The 22,120-nt window shown below is 41.1% G+C and overlaps 2 protein-coding genes across 2 annotated transcripts in view; both read right to left on the bottom strand.

The window, feature by feature from the left end:
• Positions 1-2,687: 2,687 nt before the first annotated feature.
• ARL6IP1 (ADP-ribosylation factor-like 6 interacting protein 1) lies at positions 2,688-10,983 on the bottom strand. Its single transcript, XM_004692099.2, has 6 exons — positions 10,849-10,983; positions 8,790-8,923; positions 8,206-8,325; positions 5,351-5,468; positions 4,749-4,833; positions 2,688-4,340 (listed from the first exon to the last, which is right to left on the bottom strand). Exons 1-6 carry the CDS (start codon positions 10,882-10,884, stop codon positions 4,222-4,224), a joined length of 612 nt encoding a protein of 203 aa, XP_004692156.1. The 5' UTR covers positions 10,885-10,983; the 3' UTR covers positions 2,688-4,221.
• A 2,352-nt stretch (positions 10,984-13,335) lies between these two features.
• The window catches only part of SMG1 (SMG1 phosphatidylinositol 3-kinase-related kinase), a 92,350-nt gene continuing 83,565 nt past the window's right edge, over positions 13,336-22,120 (bottom strand). Inside the window, exons 61-63 of the mRNA XM_004692098.2 lie at positions 21,436-21,615; positions 21,248-21,354; positions 13,336-17,763 (exon numbers count right to left, since the gene is read on the bottom strand). Coding sequence (XP_004692155.1) covers positions 17,686-17,763; positions 21,248-21,354; positions 21,436-21,615 — 365 coding nt within the window. The 3' untranslated portion in view covers positions 13,336-17,685. The remainder of the gene's footprint in view (positions 17,764-21,247; positions 21,355-21,435; positions 21,616-22,120) is intronic.

Genomic DNA, 22,120 nt, shown 5'->3' with positions numbered 1-22,120 from the left:
CCCTCTGTAACTGAGTAATGTGGTGTAAGTTACCTAATGATATTTTCACCCTTCCCCTGCCCACTACCCTGCTCCCACTTAGCCACCAGAATGACCTCTTCCCAACTTAAGACCCCTCATGCACTCTCTAAAGGCTCCCAAGGCCCTCAGTAAAATCCATATTCTTTATAAAACCTTACAAGGTTTTCCTCTGTGCACAATTCCTCCCTTGCATGAACACACCAGATCCCATGGCCCAGAATCCTCCCCGGCTTGCTTGTTTGTAAGACCTCCAAACATACCCTGCCTCAAGGCTGCTGTATTTGCTTTTCCCTCTAACTTGGGACATTCCTCCCCAGCTTGACAGGCTCATTACCTTTCCTCTGCCCTCTATTCAACTACACACTAACACAGCCAGCCCCCTCCCCTTTTCCTCCAGTCCCACTTCCCTGTGTGATTTTCCTCTATCACACTTCCCACCTCAAATATTGGAAATATACTTAGTTTCTGTCTCCATTTAAATTCCCAGCAATAGGGATTTGGTCAGTATTTTTCACTGCCATAATTTTCTACAGCTTCTAGAGAAGTTATATGGCACATCCTAGGCCCTTGATACATATTTAGAATAAATAAATGAGCAGATCGATTTTCCCATTTGTAAAATGGGTGTGATAATATCAACTACTTAATGTTGCTGTAAGGATAAATTAAATAAACCATATAAAGGGGAGAAACACAAACCTGGCCAGGTTGAGTGCTCCATCAGCATTAGTTAACTAATACAGTCTCAGGCCACATCCCCCTATCCCTCTCCCCCTTCTCAATCCTAAATGGTCAAGAAAGCAAACATCTGATTTGAACTCAGATTACAGCTTTACTTTCTCTGGTTACAAATATATTACCCAGGGAACATCACTTTTTTTTTTTTTAATTTATGCATACAGAACTGGGGGACAGGCCAGAGGTGCAGGGGTGGTGAGAGAATTCACCAAAGACAGAGTGGGGAGCAGAACAGGCAGATTGCTGAGGGGCGGGGCAGGAGAGATCTGCCTTGCCATGTGGTGTAGTCACCTCCCAGGGCAGGTGGGGATGGAACTCATGCTGAAGAGGGCTTTAGCATCTTAGTGCTGTGCTTTAACCGGCTGTGCCACCAGGGAGGGCCCACATCACCTTTTTAAATGAAAATTCTCTTGAAAATGGTTTCCTGTGTACTTACCTGTTCTGTTTAATAAAATATGGAGTTCACCTTTAGGACCTTAGCAAAAGTAAGGAGTTACGTGAATAAACTCACTTGCCTTTAAGAGCTTTGCTGTGACTACAGAAATAGCACTGTCTCTTTGTACACGTCACTCACTCACCCACCCATCCATGCATTCAGGAGTGCCTGCCATGTGCCAGATGGCAAGGGGAAAAAATAATAGTTCCTGTTTTTATGAAAAATCAGATCCCAGTGGGGGTGGGAGTACCACCTTTAAAGGCCACCAATACCCAGCAACATGCCATATAGGATGCCTACTAAGTGGGAATGCAGAGATGGCCTGAGATATTATTTCTAAAGCTTCCAGAGGAAGTACGATCTGATGGGTCAGTTACCAGTTCATGACTGTCAGTGAGGGATTGCTGTAGATGAACTAAGTGACTTCTCAAAATAAATGTGATTATACAATGCCCATGGCTAGAGCTCTATTATCTCCGTTTCACAAATGAGAAAACTAAATTCAACCTTTGACTTAAAACTCTTTGTCTTAAAAAGACAAAGCCAAGTGGTTACTTGACTAAGCTACTAGAGAGACCACTGGATGGGGTTTGGATCTAGGTCTCTGATGCCCAAGTGTTAGGAAAAGTGAGTGGGAATAGGCTGTTAACAGCTCCTGGAGATGAAGGGAGGTGAATCTACAGGGAAGCCAAATGGAAGCTGACGTGGGCTACTTTAAGATAAAAGGCAACATGTGGAAGGTGACCTCCTGAAAACCCAAATCCTTTCCCTCTTAGCACCACTAACTCATCGTCTACACTCGGAAATGGCAGGGCCGCTCTGGAATGAGTGCCAGAGCAAGTGTCCGAAGGCTGTGGCCAGAACAGCTGCAGAGGGGTAGCTGGGCTGCACTGGGAAGTCAGCCCAGGGGCTCAACTGAGAAGTAGCCTCCGTAACTTTGTGCAAGACCTGGGTTTTTTAGCCTCAAACAACCACGGTGAGACCTCTGGGGACGGTGTGTCACTTCCCTTTTCTAGACATCACCAAAGCCACCGGAGGCAACAAAGAATCTAAACTTTTGGGGTAGCTTGGGATTTAATATTAAATCTGTCCCAGAGCCACTAAGTATAGGCAGGGAGGCCAATAAAAAATAAAAACATTCAACTTGAGCTCTACTTTAAAAAACTTCAAGTGCAGGGGAAAGTTACCCACCCATTATTTACCAAGTGCCTGTATACTAAGCCCCGAGGTACAGAGCTGCCCAGAGCTTCCCCCTGAGCCTGCCTTACTCCTGGTCCTTCCAACACGGCCATCACTAACTCATTCACTCTATTTCCTTTCCAATTAGCACGGTGCCAGGATGCTTGCTGAGTAACTCTAAACCGTTATTTCACTTTGTTCTTAGAGTTTCTTACAGGCATGTAATGATCAACAGGGTAGTTCATTAATGAAATTTATAACTCCAATCATGTAAACATGGTGTTGGTTAACTACTAAGAAAGTAAGACACAAAGAGGGATTCTTGCTTTTTTAATTTTTCCCCTTTTACACAAAACAAAGTTGAAGAAATAATACAGGATTAAAACTGCAAAAGTAGTTAACTGGTAGAACAAGTATACACACAAAAATCCAGGCAGGACAATAGGTTATTTACAAGGAGGAAACACATGTATATTAAGGTAGTTTGTAGTTTCCATAGAAACATGGGGAAAAACTCAAACATGTGCTACATGGATGCCACTGTTTACAGCAATATTGAAGGGGAGAAAACTTATTTAGGGACAGATAAACCACAAGGTCCAGGCCTTACAACATCAGTGCAATAAATTCACAAAACTATATTACAGCTAATTAAAGAATGTTCAAAAATTCACATTTTCAGTCCTCAGAGGTTCATTCCTAATTTCTAGCTGCTGAGAGGGAGACTGACTCTAAGCAGCTTGTCAGAGTTAGACTCTCTGGAGCAAAGCCAACTCTCATCACTCCAAGTCTGTTCTCACCACCAGCCTTATATTCTTCAGAGAAAAAGCTACACAGATACCTTCTTAGTCACCACTTCCTATGCCCAATCCATAGGGGCCACGGCAGCCAGAACTGCCATTAAATGAGAATCCCGAGGCCTGCCTTTAAAGGCTATTTGGGTCTTGAGAAACTAGTAAGATTATTGTCTACTGAAGTGAATCTTGACTAAACACAGGAGGCTTGTTCTTTAGTGGTTGGTCTTGGAGTAAAGGTCAGGGACATTGAGCCTTAACCTATTTATGCACTTCAGCATCAGTCAGCTGAAAATCAGAAATTAAAAGTAGGCTGCAAGTCAAAATACAACCTTTTGGAATTCTGCTAAAAAGTCTTGAAGGATTTACTAATTTAAAGTTTAAGTACAAGCGGATAAAAGCTCTAAACCTGTCAGATTCCCATTTGGAAGAAAACATCACTGTTTCTTACAACTTACTAAGTTTTGCACAGGGAGAAGCCAATACATACTGGCATACGGAATTTGTTTCATTACATAAGTAGTCTTCACCCATGATACAGAAACAAAATAAGGAATGAATCTTAATTGGTCTCTTATGTGGTTTCTATATTCATGAAGAGCCAGACAGTTTTTTAAGCAGACTGTGGAAGCAGACAGTAGAACCAGCTTCCTGTAGCCACAGACCACTACCTTCTATCTAGCCAAAACAAAGATCAACTGGATAGTTACCCAGAGTCACTGTTAACTGTACTAAAGGGTGAAGGTCACCACTAGGTTATTACAGGAAGTTGCCTAAATGTAAGAATTCGATCAACCCTGCATGAGAAATATCAAAACAAGTCATACAAATGAGTTGTCCATGTAAGGCCAACTGAGAGAATATACCCAGCCACACTTGACATGAAGACACTATGAATTAAGCTGAGTTGGCAAGTCTGAATTTCTATTAACTAAGGGCAGATGAGGGAGCTAAGAGCTGCTTCTGTAACATTTAGTATCCAGACAGCAATAATAGAAACTGTTTCCATGGATAATGGATATGCCATTAGTCACATTGAACAAAGCAGATTCACTATTCATTTTTCTTTTCTTTTTGTTTGAGAAGCTTGTTTATCTCCCTTTTGGCCATTCCAATGTACTTCGAAATGATTCCATGTTGGTTCAGTCCAGGAAGCAACAGCAAGAAAGTCACTTAAAAATAAAGAAACAAAATTACAGAGGCAGCAATTCATTTTCTACAGGTTATTACATTTTACAGAAGGTAGTTTCCCAGACTGTTAAAGACATTCTGATGGGAGGAAGCAGTATGAAATCCATCACTTCCAGTGGTAATAATTAGCCCCAGAAACTTCTGCCGTCACACCTCAGCTAACTTGCACACTACTTATCTTCACATCTAGCATTTTAATTCCCCTCTTGGTTATTATTTCTCTGCCTCAATATCCCACAATACGAGCTCCCTGAACACAAGGAATTGTTTTTCAGTTAAACTTCTACACTCCCACAGTTCTTTGAGCAGTGCCCAAACCTGATGAGCAAGCACACACTCTTGTTTACTAAGTCCCAGGCCAGGCCTGCAGTTGTTCCTCACAGACTTACCTATCAGGTAGGTGAGAAGAAGGTTGTGGACTTGCTGTCCCACCCAAGCAACCGTAGCAAGAGAAAGGATCATGGTCATGAAGTACTAATAATGAAAATAACAAGAAATATCAATTCCTGGAACAAACTAAAGAGCATAGATTTAGGATATCATTTCAAAGGATGGAAAATAATTCGGTTTTTATTACAATTTTTCTTCAAAAATATTTATTACCTATGTATAAAATACATAGACTCTAGATACATTTCCTCCTAGTATTAGCTTGTTATATAAATTGTTACTTATACAGTTGGTAATTGTGCTTAGCAACCTCATCTAAACCTGAGAAAGAGCAAGTGCTAAGTATGTCTTTTATTTCAGTAAATTAAAAAAAAAAAAATTGTCCAACTAGAATGAAAAACTAAATGTAAAATATAACTAATTTCAAATGAATGAGATAAACATTTATGAATGTATTCAAAAAAGTTAAACCAACAGATAATGGAAGGCATCAGACTATAACTATTAAAACAAAAGGGCCATCAAACACTAAAATGAAAACAAAAACTGACTCAACTGGAAATTTTTGTTTTACTTAAATAACTCAAAAAAAAGAAAGTACCATTTTAGGCTTTTCTTCCTTTAGAGTGCAGAGGCGTTTCCACCAGCCCACAGTTCTGCGACGAGACTTTACTACATTGCTGCAGATTTCATGGAATCTTTGCTGTTGCTCAGTGGTCCTAGAAAAAGAATTTTCCTTTGCTATAAGCAGCTCTCTACAGTAAACAGAAATAGGCCATCCTCTTAAAATTTTAAAAACTATCTTTAAAAAAAGTTTAAGTAAACAATGATCCGATATTATAAAGGTGAAAAAGTCCTTATACCACTAAGACACCTTTTCTAGCACAGAAATAAAGACACGAGTGGGGCAGGCACATGTGTGTGCATGTGTGTGTTCGTGTGTGTAGACACACATGTATTTTAATACATTAAAGCAATGATAAACATGATTCTAAAGCCAATGTTTGCTTTAGGATAGTAACAGGAATGTCACTACCACTATGGGCCATGCAGAAATTAGTATAATTTCTGTGTTCCTAATTATTTTTCAGATCCTAATGAATCCTGAGTTGCAGCCCATCAGAGTCCCGTTGTTTTGAGAAAAATGTTGTTTCCATTAAACAGTAGTATTTGAGCACTCATCAGGAAAAGAAATAACTACTAGCATTCAAAGCATAACACCCTCAAACTGGGCTTCATGCATTTGATCCAAGGAAGAAACACTCAAATCCAAATTCTTTATAAATTTACTGCTAGTGAGGGAAATGTAATCGTATATAAAAATATAAAAGGTCTTTATAATGGAGGAAGGAGAGCCCTCCTGGTGATGCACTGGGTTAAAGCGCAACATTGCAAAGTTGGCTGCAGACACTTTAGCTACTTCAGCATGAGTTCCGTCAGGAGCTGACCCGCATGGTGCAGCAGACCTCTCCTGTCTTGCCCACTGTTCCCTTCAGCAGTGTCCTTTGTCAGTCTGCTAGTTTTGCTCCCCACCGTTTCTGTTGAAGCCTCTCACCACTCCTACACCTCTAGCCTGTACCTCAGTACTGTATGCATAAATAAATAAATAAATCTTAAAATGGGGGAAGGATGGTGGGGAAAGGAGACTGATTAAACTTAAGTGATAGAAAGAGAAGGGTTTCTGCTGAGCCTTGGAATTTGTTGTAAACAATCAGACCTTATATGTTGCCCATGGTCAAGGTTAGATTGTGGCTGTGCAACAGTGTTCTTCTCCTTAAGGCCAAAAACTAAAACCGCTTTGTTGATAAGACTGAGTCATATACTGATAACTAGAAGAAACTATCAGCCTTTGTTTCTAAAAACTTTCCTCCAAGAGTTATGAATTAGCAGTTTAGAATGTCATCCAACAAATAAAATCAAGGTCAGATTGATTTCTTTTATTGAACTGTTACACTGCATGGTTACAAACTTGCCCAGTAAACACCCGCATAATTCATAACTGCAAAACAACTCACAGGACATTTCCTAACACTATTCTGCTGTGGGAAAGCATTTAAATAAACATGATTAGTTATCTCATAATTTTGTTCAGTTTGTCCTCAAAAATCCATAAAGTACACATGTAAAAATTCTTATTTTTATAGAGTTATAAATTGCTATTACCAGAGCAACAACAATAAAACTAAAGGCATAAAGTCTATTTATCAAATGAAACAACCAAGGAGAAGAACAGCTAGGGAAAAAAAATCAATTGCAACATCTAGTTTTGTTTACTTATCTAGATCTAAAGTGAGAAATCCAACACTGTGGAAGGAAATTAAAATACTTTTAAAGTAACCTGGAGCCTCCCTGCTACACTAGGGGTTAAGTCTCAGCACTATCACCACTACAATCTGAGTTCCTCTCCCAGCCAGGAAGTTAGCCACAGCATGGCCTCTCCTGCCTCGCTGTTCCCCTTAGCAGTGCAGTTCAATAAAATCCACCTGTTCTGCCCCCCAACTTTGTCTCTAATGAATCCTCTCAACTCCCCCAATCCCTTGCACTGCAGCCCTACACCCCAGTTGTTGTATGCATAAATAAGTCTTTAAACTAAAAAGGTACTTTTTAGAAAGTAAAAGGTACTTTTTAGAAAGAAAAAGGTACTTTAATGTGACCTACACTTTCATAAATAATTCATAAATAACCAGAGACTGGTAAAATTGAAATCAACAACCCACTAGTATGCAGTGCAAGTCAAAATATTTCACAGTACCTAGAACAGCACCTAACATATCAGCAGACATTCAATAAGTAGCTGTTGCTGAATAAAAATCTACTATTACTGTTTTTGTATTTATTTAAAAGTAACTTATGAGGGCCCTCCCTGGTGGTGCAACAGGTTAAAGTGCAGCACTATTAAGTTATCACTGCCACTGCAGCTCAAGTTCGATCCCCAACCAGGGAGGTGACCCACATGGCACAGCAGACCTCTCCTGACCTGCCCAATGTTCCCCTCAGCAATGGATTTCAGCCTGCCTGTTCTGCTGCCTACTCTGTCTCTGGTGAATCCTCTCACCACCCACCTCCACACCTCTGGCCTGTACTTCAGTTCTATATGCAAAAATAAATAAATCTTTAAAAAATTAAAAGTAACTTGTGAAACTAACTATACATTTTAAGTTTCGGAGGAAATATAAAATGTAAAACTATGAGTTCTGCAAACCTTTATGAAATGTTATTTTTAAAAACTTACTTCCCACTGAAAAGCCTAAAAAGAAAAACAGTTTCAGAATAAAAGCCTGGCCCTGAAAAACTATGGTGATGTAAGTACTGGAAATTCATGATTTATTCTGAATCAGCTAAAAGAGTTATCATATAAAAGCAATAAATCTAACCCTTTGGTGACTATTAATTACAGCCACCAGATCACCCAGTAACTTTTCAGAAATTAGGCTGCCAAATCATTATGCCACCTACCATTTATTGGAGCCAAAAATTCTAGGTGCAAGAATGGGAACAAGGTAGTCAGCCAAGCACAAAAACATAACAAAACAGGAAACACCGGACAGAACAGATGGATCTAGATAGTAGATAGTCCTGTTCAAAAAAAAAAAAAAAAATTAGAGAAAGTCATTATTCATTGTTGACGGTGTTTTAACTATTTACACTTAGTCCACAAGTTCCCAAAGATGTCACTTGCCCTTTTCATTCTAATTTTCAGAGTGATTTTCCAAAGCCTTCATGGTGACATTAAGCCGGAATGGTTAATGTAAATATCAAGAGATAAAATAAAAAGCTCTTTGGGGCCCTCAGTATTTGTTAAGAACATAAAGTGTCTTAGGGCCAAAAAGTTTGAGTCATTTCTTAATTCAGCTGCATTAGATTACAAGCTTATGTAAGTACTACAAATTCTGAAAACTGAGAAAACTGCTCCAAGAAAAGGCATTCTTTCCAGATTATACATTACAAAAGACTTAAAGTACTTTCATAAATGGAGGCCATATTTACCTGAGCCTTATAACTAATAAACACAAACTGTAGTAATTTAATCGCTCACTTACAGAAACACCAAAGAAACCACACCCATGATGGCAGGTGGAAACCAGGCTCTTTCCCATCGGAGGACTTTATCAGCCATCAGCATCACTTCTCCCCATCCTTGCAGCTGCTCTTCCAGACTTGCAGTTTCAGCAGCCTACATATGCACAACATTTAAAGCGATCGTTTAACCACTCTCAAAATTTCTATGGTTCCTAGAGAGCTGAAATTCTTCTAAGGTACAAAGTATGCAAAATAGCTCTTATTCAAATCATTATCTTATTAAACAACTTAGTTTCTGAAAAGCCCTGCAAGGTTGCTACCAGAGACAGAAATTAGTGGGAGCACTATCTATTTTTACATATCTGATGTAACATAATCCTTATAGAGGCCCCAAGGAATGGATAAGAAGACCCATTTTACAACTAAAGAAAGTGAACTCAGAATGCTTAACTACCTTTCCCACAATTATGTACCACTAAGTGGCAGTGCCCAGTCTTTAAAAAAATTACATCACCTTAAGTTCATTTCAGGTGGTTAGAATTGATCTGTTTTGTCATTGCACTGATCTGAACTCCTATTCTAAATCCATTAGGAAAGCCTCTCTCTGAACAGCATTCAGTTTCCAAAATAGCTCTTTGAAATGGACTCATTTAGATATTTGCCTTATTTGCAAATTAAGGAAAACTACTTTCACCAAATCACTTGGTGCTTTAAAGTAAACATCTCAAAACTGCTTCTTACATTTTGATCGGACTAAGTTTCTCTGCAAATCTGACAATCAGCTGAAAGTGGACTTCTGGGATGAGCTAATGCTGGCCCTAAAGCCCTTCAGACAATTTTGGTAGAGGGGAAAAAACTGGAACATTTTGAAAACCAAGTGTCCCTAGAAATGTCATCACAGGGGTCAGTGCACCTTACTCTAAATAAAGATTCTAGCAGTCACTCGGATGACTTCAAGATTACTTTGTGCGAGAAACTGTGCCAAGTATTTAATCCATTTAGTTTAATCACTCTTCCCAGCATGCTACCAGGGGTTGTTACCCTCATTCTACAAGTGAGGATACTGAGAGACACTGAGATTCAAATTAACAGATCTGAATCAGGGAATGCAAGACCAAAGGCCTCCCTCTCCCTGATGTGATACTGCTCTGCTGGAAAGAGCAGCTGAGCTCTAGGCCAGGACCTGTCATTTCCAGAGCCGCGTCAACTCCACCAACTTCTTGGTGCCTCAACCGATCCTCTTAAGGAACCTGGCTGGGGCTAACTACGCTGACTAGTCAGGCGTTTCTAAAATCCAATGCAAAGTGAAAATCCCGCACAATCAAAGCTGCTCAGCAACATCACTGAATGCGTTAACACTGTACTCCTGGAAAATCAAGTCAAAAATTAAATTCTTTCACTGTGGCTGCGGCATGAGGCCTAACTTTCTCGGGGGAAGGGCAATGGAGACAAAAACACTGGCTTCGCTCTCATTTTTGCCTAGACTGTGCCTTCAATCCGTTCAACTTGTCCACCTGTGATAAAAACTCGCCTCAGTTCCTTCGGATCTCTGCTTAATCAAAAGTCGCCCCAAGTGCACCCCTCAACGTTCAAATTCCGTACAAACGCCAAGACCCACCCAACCCCATTGTCTTTCCACCTGTACCCCACTCCCGGTTCCCGGCGGAGAGTTTCGCAGCCTCTCTGCCATTTTAAGCTGTGACAACTCCTAACAGGATTTCTCCTGTCCGTGGACTGGGAAAAAGAATGAAGGGACACAGGGCCACGATCAAAGAGGCGCTAACCTGGCCAGGGCTGGCGCCTGGGCCCCAAAAGCGCTGGGTCGCCCTCGCCCGGCCCTCTGCCCCAGGTTTCCGTCTCGGTCCCCCTTCTCCCACTTCCTCCTCAACCCCCATTCGTCGTGACTAATCACGCGCCCTCTACGCCCAGTGCCGAACCTTCCTCCGGGGGTGTCTTAGGTCCACCGCGTCGTCGCCTGGGCACCCACCGAGGGGGGCCGGGCCACGGCGGGTGACAGGAACGAGCCCACCCAGGTCGAGGCCCCACTCGGTTCCCTCTCGAATAGGAGCCGGCACTCACCAGCAGGTTGGCGCTGCGATTATCTCCCTCTGCCATCGTCCCAGAGGTACCGCCTCAGCGAGCGAAAGTCGCCCTTGGAACAAAACAGCACTAAATACCCGCAAGGAGACCCCACGGCCAGGGTACGCCCCGCAGGCCTTATATAGCCCGGTGCCTTTCCCGACAGCCAGCGCGAAGCGCGCTCCTCATTGGACAGATCGAACTCAAGCTCAGGAAGAACCGACCAACTGCTGCCCAGCGCATGGCTTGAAAACGAGGTTAAAGGAAAGCGAGGCCTCGCCGGCCGAGGGGCGGGGTCACAGAATGGCCAATCAGCGCCCGAGACTTGTGCGACGCCCCTCCCAGGCTCTTCGGAATCGGTTCAACTGCCGCCTCGCGAGCGGTGGGTTGGTCTTGGCCTTCGGGGGTGATCGCCCCGGCGTCTTTCGGGTGGTGTGCACAGCTGCTCGGGAGCCTCTCGGGAAAACCTAGTCGTAGAAGAAATACGCCGCGCAACGTCAGGCGGAGAGCGGAAGTGCGCCCGTGATGCCAACCTCCTGGAGACGGGGGGCTGGCTGACCTCTGCCCGCCTGGCTCCCGGCCTGGCCGGGCCCCTAGGGGCACGACCCTCTTTGCTCCAGTCCCTGTCCCGGCGACCCTAGCCCGGCCCCTGAGCATCAGAGCCTGGATCTGGGACTCCAAGGCTCGGGCCCACCTCAGGAGGTTGTGAAGGGAGCTATTCGTGTAGATTCTCTGTGGTTTTTATATTAACCCTCTTACTCGCTTTAGTTGGGGGGGGGGGGGGTGGGAAGGGGGACGGGGCGGCTTGAGAGCGCGCGGAAACACCGGTGGATACCCTCGGCTTTTCACACCGGGTCTTTTAGGAGAAAGTGCTTGCTTGGAAAACTGATCTTCCCCCAGAGGAGCTGGTTTTGATAAGACCTTGCTTACACTCGAGGTCCTGCTGAGCGGTAACGTCATCAACCATGGGATTCTTAGCACACTGCTGCCTCTGTCCCCCCAGGACTTCAGGCATCAGCTTCCGCATGACTCAGAACAGAGAAAGTAGTGTCACGTGTTGGCCTTGGATGGACGCACCAGTTTTCCACTTTCAGCCTTTTGTCATTAATGATGGCATCGAACTTTAAACTGGCTTTGTCAAAACACCCCTTAAATAGCTACCAGGTTCTAAAGAATCCAGAGAAGGCATAAAGAAATGTGAGGGCACTACTAGAGGCACACTGCCTGAGCCAGCCTGGGGGACACACGCATCGTGGATTTCAGCAAAGGGGGGGAAATTTGCCATGCCAGCGCGAAGACTGAGTGAGGCGGCTGGAGCTGGTGGAAATACTTGATGGGGGTGGCTAGCCTTGCTAGGGAAAGAGACGCCAGTGCTACTCTGGATATGTGGTCGATGAGATCTGGTAGCTAACATGCAGCCAGCTAATTGACAAAGACTCCACTCGGGAGAGTTTAAAGCTGTCATGTGAAATGCAGATCCTCTTCCATCTCTTAGAAAAGAAGGTCCCAGTCAGCAATCAGAGTATATCCAGTAAAGTGCCAGTTATCAGTTAACAACTAACTTTAATACTGTAGTTATTTTTGGCTACAGAAAACTTCTGGTTTACACAAGCCCCCTATTAACAATTTAAGGAACTTTTCAGCACCTGCCTATAGAACTGAGGTAGGTGGGAAAAATAAACAACTGTTAACACACTCCCTCCAGGGAGTTTTTTGTTACTCAAGAAATGTATTCCCAAATCTCCAGGACTTTGTGACTTAATAGCCTCAGAGCACTGCTAAAAGTTCTTTCCATGAAATTTCTAATTGGCCTATTAAAATACACCTATAAAGTACCTTTCTTGAGTTTTCTGTGCTATAAATACAAGATATGATCTTTTAAATTATGCCAGATGACTGACAGCTAACACAAATCCTAACATAACCCATTGCAACAAATGCGAACAGCTATTATAACAAGCTGGACATTTTAGTTCTTCAGTGCTTTAATAGCCTGGGAAATATTAATGTTACTGTACAGGAGGTTTTGAGGTTTTTTAAGTAAAACTGGGATGTAGGCCAGAGGTGTGGAGTGAGAAGACACCACAGTGGAGTGGGACACGGAACAGGCAGATTATTGAAATACACTGCTAAGGGGGAAAGGGAGCGGGACAGGAGAGGTCTGCTGCACTCTGGGGGTCAGCTCACTGGCCAGGATCAAACTTCGGCCTCAGCAGTGATAGCGCTGAGACTTGATTCCTAGGCCAATAGGAAGGCTGAAGTTGTTTTTGAGTGTTACCTATATTTAAGCTAAATAAACTGGGTCTTAATACTAACAACTTTACATCTTAGTAAAATTTCCACTGCTACTGAAAAATACTGGCACTCTGGGAACCAAAAAACTAAGTTCTTTAAAAAAATTTTTCAGTATTAGTGTTTAAAAAAGCTACCCATATGAAGTTTTCTGGGACCTTTGACCAAATAAATCCAAAGCTTACATGCTATTTTTGAGACGTTTATTTTTTGAAAAACAGGTATTTCATACAATCTTTGCCACATTAATGCAAATATGCACAAAGTAGGCATGTATTTTTGTTTTCAAAAAGATGCATCATGAACATTTTCAGGAAGCTGGTGTGATTTATTCAACTTTTAATCTTAAATACAATCACAAAATTATATCCATCAGGAGGCATTGCAACCTTTGTACAGAGAAGTCACTTTTTTATACAATGTTACTAGGACAAGGAAGATTCAGTTTTCAACTTAATTTGCTGTTATAAGAAAGGTAAAGTAAATAAACAGGTAAGTGAAGTATGTCACTGCCATGGACATGACAGGTGGAAATGCAAGGGAAATTTAAACCAGAAAAATAACTGACATAAGAACTTTTAATGGGAGCTGAAACTTAAGTCAGGAAGAGAAAAAAAAATCAGCTTGTTTCGAAAAAAAAAAAAAAAAAGTCTGCATTTCGGAACAACATGCAATTCCTTAAGCTTACCATCTTCAAAAGTTCAGCCAATTGTATGACATTTTCACATTAGCACAACAGCTTTTTCCCTAGGTAAGCCCAGCCCAGTTCCCACTGAAAGCAAGAGACCACCTTGAACCGTGCCCTGGTAGATAAGGGATGGTGAGACTATTACCCAGGCCTACAAAGCAGGAAAAGTGCAACAAACCCTTAGAGGTTCATAATACAGTGAATTTAATTTCCTCTTCCCCCAGCATAAAGTTTTGGAATGCTAACTTTCCCCTCATTATGAAATCTTTAGTACAACCCAAACACTGAAAACAAAATACCTTCTTTTCGTGAAACTCACATTAATACATCCTATCTACCCTTTTAAGCAAGAGGGATGCCTTAGCTCTAAATTACTGGCATTTTGCAAGCTCCACAAGTTACAGAATGGAAGGCTATTGGTTTTCATTAACTAATTTTGTGTAAGATACTTAACTGTGCTAACAAAGCATTCACTGATTTTTAATGTATATGAATTGGACTAACAGGTTAACTGTAGGTGGTTTAATATGAAAAGAATCAGAGAAAGAGAAAAGAAGAACCAGCTCCCTTGATTTTAGTACTGCCAAAAAAGTAAGCCCCCAGCGTAATTACAAATATGTGGAGGAAAATAGGCCAGGAAGACTCTGTTTCAAAGTACTGCCTATAATACCCCGGGTTTAAAATGACCTAAGATTGCACATCAACTCTAATATTTGGCTGTACTTGCATTGCCCTGCTTGGCATTTTAAAATGGCTCTTTCCTTAAATTTCACACATCAGAAAAACCACATTAAAAAAAATGCAGATAACACCAAACACGGGACAATATTAACTACTAACTAAGCTTAGGTAATAGAGGCAAGTGTTAAGGGCAGAGTGATGGAAGTTTTTCTTTGTAATACAAACCCTCACCCTAAACCTGGGGTTAGGGCACTAAAAAAGCAATTCAGGGAAACAGATCAAGAGCTTGATTATCAATTCTCACATATGTGAAAAACTGCAAGTGTCAGACACAAAAGAACCTAATTATCTAGCAAACTATAAAGAACTCATGACCAGATATAGTTAAGACACACCAAAGAAACAGGCTACAGGCAGCTCCAAGAACTTCTAAACCTCCACAGCTTCGCAGAGATAGCAACTAAAGTCAGGCAATTTTATTTAGCAAATTAAAGACAAAAACACAAGAGAAACCTCAGTTTCCAGGGGGTACTTTGAAGAAGAGGTGGTTTGTAGGTTATTCGGTACCCCCCGAATCTGAGAGAAGAGCAGATTCCCTGGTTCTCCACAGGTACTTTGTATCACCATAAATGTATTACTAACTACAGCACTCTTAAGCTTTCCATTATTTTACAGGGTGATCCCCAAAATATAGCGCCATCTTCAATTTGCTCTACCACTAGAGCCTTTTACCCACTGATAAAATTGCTAACTATTGAGGTTTCTTACAACAGTTCAAAATGATAAAGCGCCTTTGAGAATGACTTCCCAGAGAAAGCCAAACCCTACAGAGGAGGGTCTCATAGCCCAGAGTGCAGCAAAGATTAAGATTTGAAGTCATCAATTATTCTTATCTGCCCTGAACCAAATACTTATATGCCACACTATTCTCTGAGGGACCATTTTACAACAAAAGTGGTAGATAATTTACCAGAGGCATGTATTTTTGCCAGGTACCTCTGAAACCTAAAATTCACAGGCAATAAAATCCACTTATCTTCTTTATCAAAGAGGAACTAATTTCTAAATACCATCTAGAGAGAACAAACTAATGTGAACTGGTTTTTTTAATCATTGTGACAAAAGTTTTTCCTGGGACAATAAAGAATGTTGTGAAAAACCTGTTTAATCTTAAGAGAGCAGAGGTAATCAAGTGATGAATGCTCCCACTGTCTTTAGGAAATAAAGCAGAGTGCAAAATACAATATGGCATTATTATTCCAGCTAAGTTTTGATTGTGAAAATGAGGCTCAAGATGAAGAAAATAAAAGTTGATGCATGAGTTTCCTTAACTTACTACTAGACGACACATGGGTATTTAAAAATACCACCACTCTTGCAATACTTGTCAAAACAGTTTTAAAAAAAATCACTGATACTGAAGTGCATTCTGTTGTAGGTATTTAAAGATTATAATGTGGCATAGAATACAGAAAAGATCAGAGCTATGTGGAATTCATCCTTAACACATTTTGTGTGTCTGTGAAGACTGGTAACTAGAAAGCAATTACAGTTCTAATTTCTAAAATGCAGGTTAAGAAAAATGTACAGAAGATTTTTAACTGTATTTTAGTTTGTGCTGATAGATGATTTTAGGAATCCTAGTCTGGATTTTTATTTTGGACCAACAATTGAATTTACAAGGTCAGTACTGAAATGCAGTGATAATTTAAGGAAACCTTGATCATGAACTCACAATGAATTACTAAACAGCAAACTATAGAAATTGTACAAAAAGTACTTCACAGACTAGTAACTGAACCTAATAAAAGATGGTGGTGGTTCTCATTTTTGCTGATGTTTCATGTACATGTCCTAAAATGCCAGGTAAATGAAAGCACTTTTAATTTACAGACTGTAAATCAAAAGGATAATTTACAGTCTGTAAATCAAAAGGATAATTTACACTTTGAAAATGAAAAGTATCACCTTGTAAAGTAAAATTAAGTATCAAATTAGGAAACTGAATTAAAAAACATTTCACTCTACCTCCACCAGAACATCACTTTATTGTTAATCTGTCATCAACAATGTAAAACTCTAATAGATACTCTATCCTGGCTTTTAAAAAGGTAAAAGATTACATTGAATTAGCTATTTTCTATGAAAGAAACTACAGCAATCACAGAAGAGGGAAAATTTGAATGACTTCCCAAAAATGCACACTATCAGCAAAGGGAGTGTACATTAAATCAAATGTTTGTTAGATTCATTACTTTTGAATGCACAGTGACAATTCTGGAAACTGTACATGATAGAATCACAGAAATAACTTAAATAACCAGAATTACATTTTGTATGTGATCATCAGACCTTTAAACAATCCCAGAATTTCCCATGTTATTGATGGTTTTGGAGAAATTTCTGTTTATCACTCCAAATGTAAGCTGTTAACAGCACTGAGAGCAAAGAATAAGAAATATAAGGATTGAAACAAAAATGAGTTTGAGAGATGGCTAATCTATATCAGGTAAAAGGGCAGTGGGTAGTGGAGGAGGGTTGGGGAGAAGGATGGGTTGTTTTGTTTTTTTCCCTTCATTTCAGAAGTCCTTCCAATGTAGTGTTTCTGTTACATAGCTCTCCGTTTTCAGTCCATTTCTGAAATTCATATCTCAGCCTGTTTGTACTTACTGGTCAACCCAACCAGTATTGTTGCCAAGCAACAAGTGTTACACTAGAATCTGAATGCATCAAATCTTCCTTGGCTGTGATTTCTTCTCGGCCCCAGTATTCTCTGTTTCTGAGCGGGGTTTTTTCCTGGATTGTACACACAGGGTCAGGTGGAATGGAGTTCCAAATCACTCTGTGCTCCGCGACATCCCGATTTCTTTCTGCAGCTAACCTCCTGACACGTTTGCAGCTGTTCTGTGGCAGAAAGACAATCTCCGTGTTCAGGCGGTGAGCTTTCTTTCTTTCACCCTTGACCCTGGGGTTGCAGGCCATGGTGTTGGGCGTATCCCTGAGTGCAGCTGTCCTGCAGGATTCACTTCGTAGCGCACCGAGATTTCCTAGGTTTCCTCAGAGTAACCCCCAGTTGCATCACCACCGACTGTGGTGTGGCTTTGGATGCCTGAGGCTGAGTTGATTCTGGTGGATGTCTGACCTCGCTTAACCAGACTCATCTACTGTCTTGCCATTCACACCCAGGCTGTCCAACCTTCATACAGCTGAGCCAAGTTATCTAGATTAGTTGCTTCCTTAATGACATAGTCAACCTATAAAAAGAAGATAGTAAAACCACTTTAAATTTAAAGTACATGAGTTCTATGAATTGTTTCAGTTTCTAATTACACAAGTCAACTCCAAGAGGCAATGTAGTTGCTACAGTGGATGAAGAGTTGAGTAAGTTAAGTTTCCCTCGTAATTTCTACAGCTGACAGAACGTTTGTCCTAGGAAATTCACAACCTTACATGATCTGTGACCCCACTGGCCCATCGGTACTCCTGAAGTTTTGCAGTGAAATCACTGGGTGAACATTTAGGTTGTATTTAAAAAAAAAAAAGTCATATCAGGCCCTCCTTGGTGGCGCAGTAGATTAAAGCACAGCACTAAGAAGCTAAAGCCACTTCAGTATGAGTCCCATCCCAGCCCCAAAGGTGACCCTCATGGCGCCACAGACCTCTCCTGATCTACCTGCTACTTCCCTCAGCAGTGTACTTCATCAATCTGCCTGCTCTGTTCCCCACTTTGTCTTTGGTGAATACTCTCACTGCCCCTGAGCCTCTTGCCTGTACCCCAGAGTTCTGTATGCATAAATATTAAAAAAAAAAAAAAAAAGCCTGTAAGATCCTTGAGCACAAGTTGGGTGATTATCAAAATCCAGTTTTGACAGATCAATCCAAGTTTCTCTTGTAGTAAGAAAGATAGCCAGACATCTTTTAGGGTACAATTACCTGGCAATTGCTCAATGAATGGCTGCTGAATTATAATCTATACCCAAAGTTTTATGCAAAAAACTCTACACTTACCCCTTAACTTTCTTTCATATAAAACTTATTATCTGAATTAAAAAGCACAATAGTGAAGGATCCTCTAAAAAAATGGGCAAGAGGCCCTCCCTGGTGGCACAACTGGTTAAAGCACAGCACTATGAAGCTGTCCACAGCCACTGAAGCATAAGTTTGCTCTCCATCCAGGCAGCTGACCCACATGGCGCAGCAGACCTCTCCTCATCTACAGGATGCTCCCCTTAGAAGTGGATTTCAGTCATTCCACCTGTTTTGCTCCCCACTCTGTATCTGATGAACTGTCTCACCCCCCACATACCTCTAGCCTGTACCCCAGTTCTTGCAAGCATAAATAAATCTTTTTAAAAATAAAGATGGACAAGAGCTAGACAGTGATATAAGCACACAATTCCTTAACTTGTCAAAAAGTTTGTGAGGTAAAGATATCCTTGTCTCAGTAAATCATGCAAAGTTTTTGACAAGTTATTTCTAAAGAATGACTCTTGCCCAAGAACAATTTAGGGTCAAGTGCTATACAAACAAGACAAAAGAACTTTCGTTACTGACATTAAACTGCATTGTGGGTACCAAAACATTAGAAATTAGAACAGCCAAGGTCAAAATGGCAGCAGTGGCTTGTGCCCCAGATTTCTAGGCTGCCAGGTTGGTCCCAGCCACACCTGGAATGGCCTATGTGGAGTGGCACCCACGGAGAGGAGAGTTCAGCTCTCACACAGAATGCCCTCAACTACTTCATCCCATGCCATGTGTTGGGTGCGAGTATGCTGACTTGTAGAAGCCACAGCATGAAGAGCAAGAAGGCACCCCAGCCTCACCTCATCCCCTAGCACCACCTCTGCACCACATGCTTCACTGAGCAAGGTAATCATACTCAATTCTGTAACACTCATGTGAAGTCACTGCTGCCTGGCTGTGATGAGTCAAGAGAACCTGGACTACTGCCCAGGCACTGGGTCCACAGCCCTGGACTAGACCATCACTCTGCATGTGGACAGAACATGCAGAACCTTGAGCTCCACCTCATTTTCTTGTTATCAAATGATGACCCACACAATGATCTTCTGTCTCTCTGCTTACCGCAGAAGACTAGCCTTAAATAAGAAACCTGACTGGCAATGGGGGGTAAAAAAAGAACAGTCTCAAAATTTAACCTTACAAGAGAAAAGGTAATTTACAATGGTGAACATTACCCAGAACAAATAAGCAGATTTGATAATACCAAAGATGGCATAAACCAGCAAGTATCCTTTGATGTAAAATTCTGAGAAAGCTATGACACATCACTAGCATGGTACTCCTGTCTATAACAACTGATTTTGAATCTACTTAAGAAGAAAATATTACACAAATGCAAACTGAGGTATAGTCTGTAAACAAAATGGTCTGGACACAAAAAATGTCAATGCCAAAATAAAATGTCTCAAAAACTGTTCTAACTATAAAAGTTGACTAAAACAAGTAAATGAAATGCAGAATAAACCTTACACATTGTACTGGAGGAGTGGGGAATGCAGCTTAAAGGATTAAGATGAAGCCTCCTTGGTGGTACAAGTGGTCATGTCTCAGCAATATGAAGCTGTCTGCAGCCACTGCAGCACAAGCTCCATCCCTGGCCAGGGAGTGACCCGCATGGCACAGCAGACCTCTCCTGTCTCCCTGCTGCTCCCCTCAGCAGTGTATTTCCAGTCAATCTGCCGGTTCTGCTCCCCACTGTCTCTGCTGAATCCTCTCATTCTGCCCCCACACCTCTGGCCTAAAACCCAGCTCTTATTTGCATAAATAAATAAAATAAAAAAAGGAGAAAAAGGTAAAGAATAAAGGACAATGGTAATAATTGAAGAAATGTGAATATGGACTAAGTGTTAGCCATGTATGGACAATGTTGTTTTCTGAATTTACAACTGAGTAATGTAACTATGTATTATAATATTTTCAGAGAAATATACTGAAGTATTTAGGCATGTAGTATTATGATGGCTCCAACTAACTCTCCAAGGGTTCTAAAAAATTGTATTTGTGGAAACAAATAAACAATAAGATAAAGCAAATTACAATTTTTAAAGATATGGGGGGGGGATTTGCTCTCCACTTTATTGATCGATTGAAAAGATTTACTTATGCATACAGAACTGGGGTATAGACATGAAATGTGCAGTGGCGGTGAGAGGCTTCACCAGAGACAAAGTGAGCAGAACAGGCAGGTCAACAACGTACACTGCCTTGGGGAGCAGTGGGTGAGACAGGAAAAGTCTGCAGCACCACGTGGGTCACCTCGGGGCTGGGGATCGAACTCACACCAATGCTGCTGCAGCTAGCTTGCAGTACTGTGTCCTAAGCCGTTGCGCCACCAGGGAGGGGCCATACTCTCAATTTATATACATAATTTTAATGAGAAAATTTCAGAGTAATGACTCAAGTCAAAACCCAAGAACATTTTATAGAAACTGTTCCTGCACCCAAAAATGTCTTCTTCATTTCATACGAAACTTTTATATGGTCCTCTTTAAAATGCAAATTTGCTGCTCATCTGCTAAAGAGCGTCAATTCACATTTTAAATTTCTGTGAAAGAGGGCTGGGAAAAAGGGAAAGTGGTAATAGGATGGTGACTATATGACAATTCCAGAGCTGTGTTACCCAAAATCTTCTGGATCCTAAAAGGAGATTTAATTCCTCATTTCTTGATCAACCATGATGGAAATAAATAAGAGGATCACCCTTCAAAAACTCACCTGTTCAGCAACTGACATCCTCCTATTTGGATCAACATCTCGGCCCTCTAACTTGGCTTTCACTCTCTTCCACACACTGACTGCATATGAATTTCTCTCTTGCACAGCTATGAGGCAACAGAAACAAATGTTAAGCCAAACCATCACTTAGTGGAAATATTTAAGGCATCTTTATCCTAACTGTTTACCTTTCCCAGTCTTAGGGTCTCTGACGGCCTTTTTAGGACTACAAGCAACACTCTTGCCAGTTCCTGGAATGGTGCTTGGTGGAGTATCTGCTGATGTAGCAAGATTTTTCTGAACCAGCTTTCTAGCATTCTGTGACATGACATCAGGCTGAGTCTTCTGGCCAGTGTTGCTCCGGACTGCTACAGAAAAAGAGTTGCAGTAGCTCAATTTACATGTAAACAGAAAATGGCATGGGACAATGAGTTAAAAGCAGAGTGATGCTCTCTCAATCCATCAACTACAAATGACTGTCTGGAAATGGATTTTTAATTCACAATTTTAAGGTTTTCTGCCCATGAAAAAGAAACTGCCCTCCTAAAAACAAACCCAGACATTCAGATGTGAATCTGTACAGTGATATACTAGCTTGTTGTGACATCAAAACATTATAAATGCCTTAAATGTCTAACCATAAAAGATTAGCATGGTAGTCACAGACTACCACATTAAATTTGGTCGTCATTTTTTCAAAAGATTTACTGGCAGGGAAAACTATCAATTTAATATTAAGTAGACAAAGCAACAAAAATATCCAGAAGTGAACCAACAATTCAGCAGTTTTACACCTAACTGAAATGCAACTATAAATTTTCTTTTTTTTTTAAGATTTATTTATTTATGCACACAGAACTGGGGTACAGGCCA

The sequence above is a fragment of the Condylura cristata genome, unplaced genomic scaffold, assembly GCF_000260355.1.
Source record: "Condylura cristata isolate star-nosed mole 26May11 unplaced genomic scaffold, ConCri1.0 scaffold00032, whole genome shotgun sequence".
Taxonomy (NCBI): Eukaryota; Metazoa; Chordata; class Mammalia; order Eulipotyphla; family Talpidae; genus Condylura; species Condylura cristata.
The sequence above is the reverse complement of the archived record's forward strand: the minus strand, read 5'-3'. Positions and strand labels throughout refer to the sequence as shown.

Coding starts and splice junctions, on each gene's coding strand:
- ARL6IP1 (XM_004692099.2), bottom strand. CDS start 10,884: ATGGCAGAGGGAGATAATCGCAGCGCCAACCTGCTG. Junction 8,326..8,789: donor GTGGTTTCTTTGGTGTTTCT/GTAAGTGAGCGA, acceptor TTTTTTGAACAG/GACTATCTACTATCTAGATC. Junction 4,834..5,350: donor AGGAAGAAAAGCCTAAAATG/GTACTTTCTTTT, acceptor TTTCATTATTAG/TACTTCATGACCATGATCCT.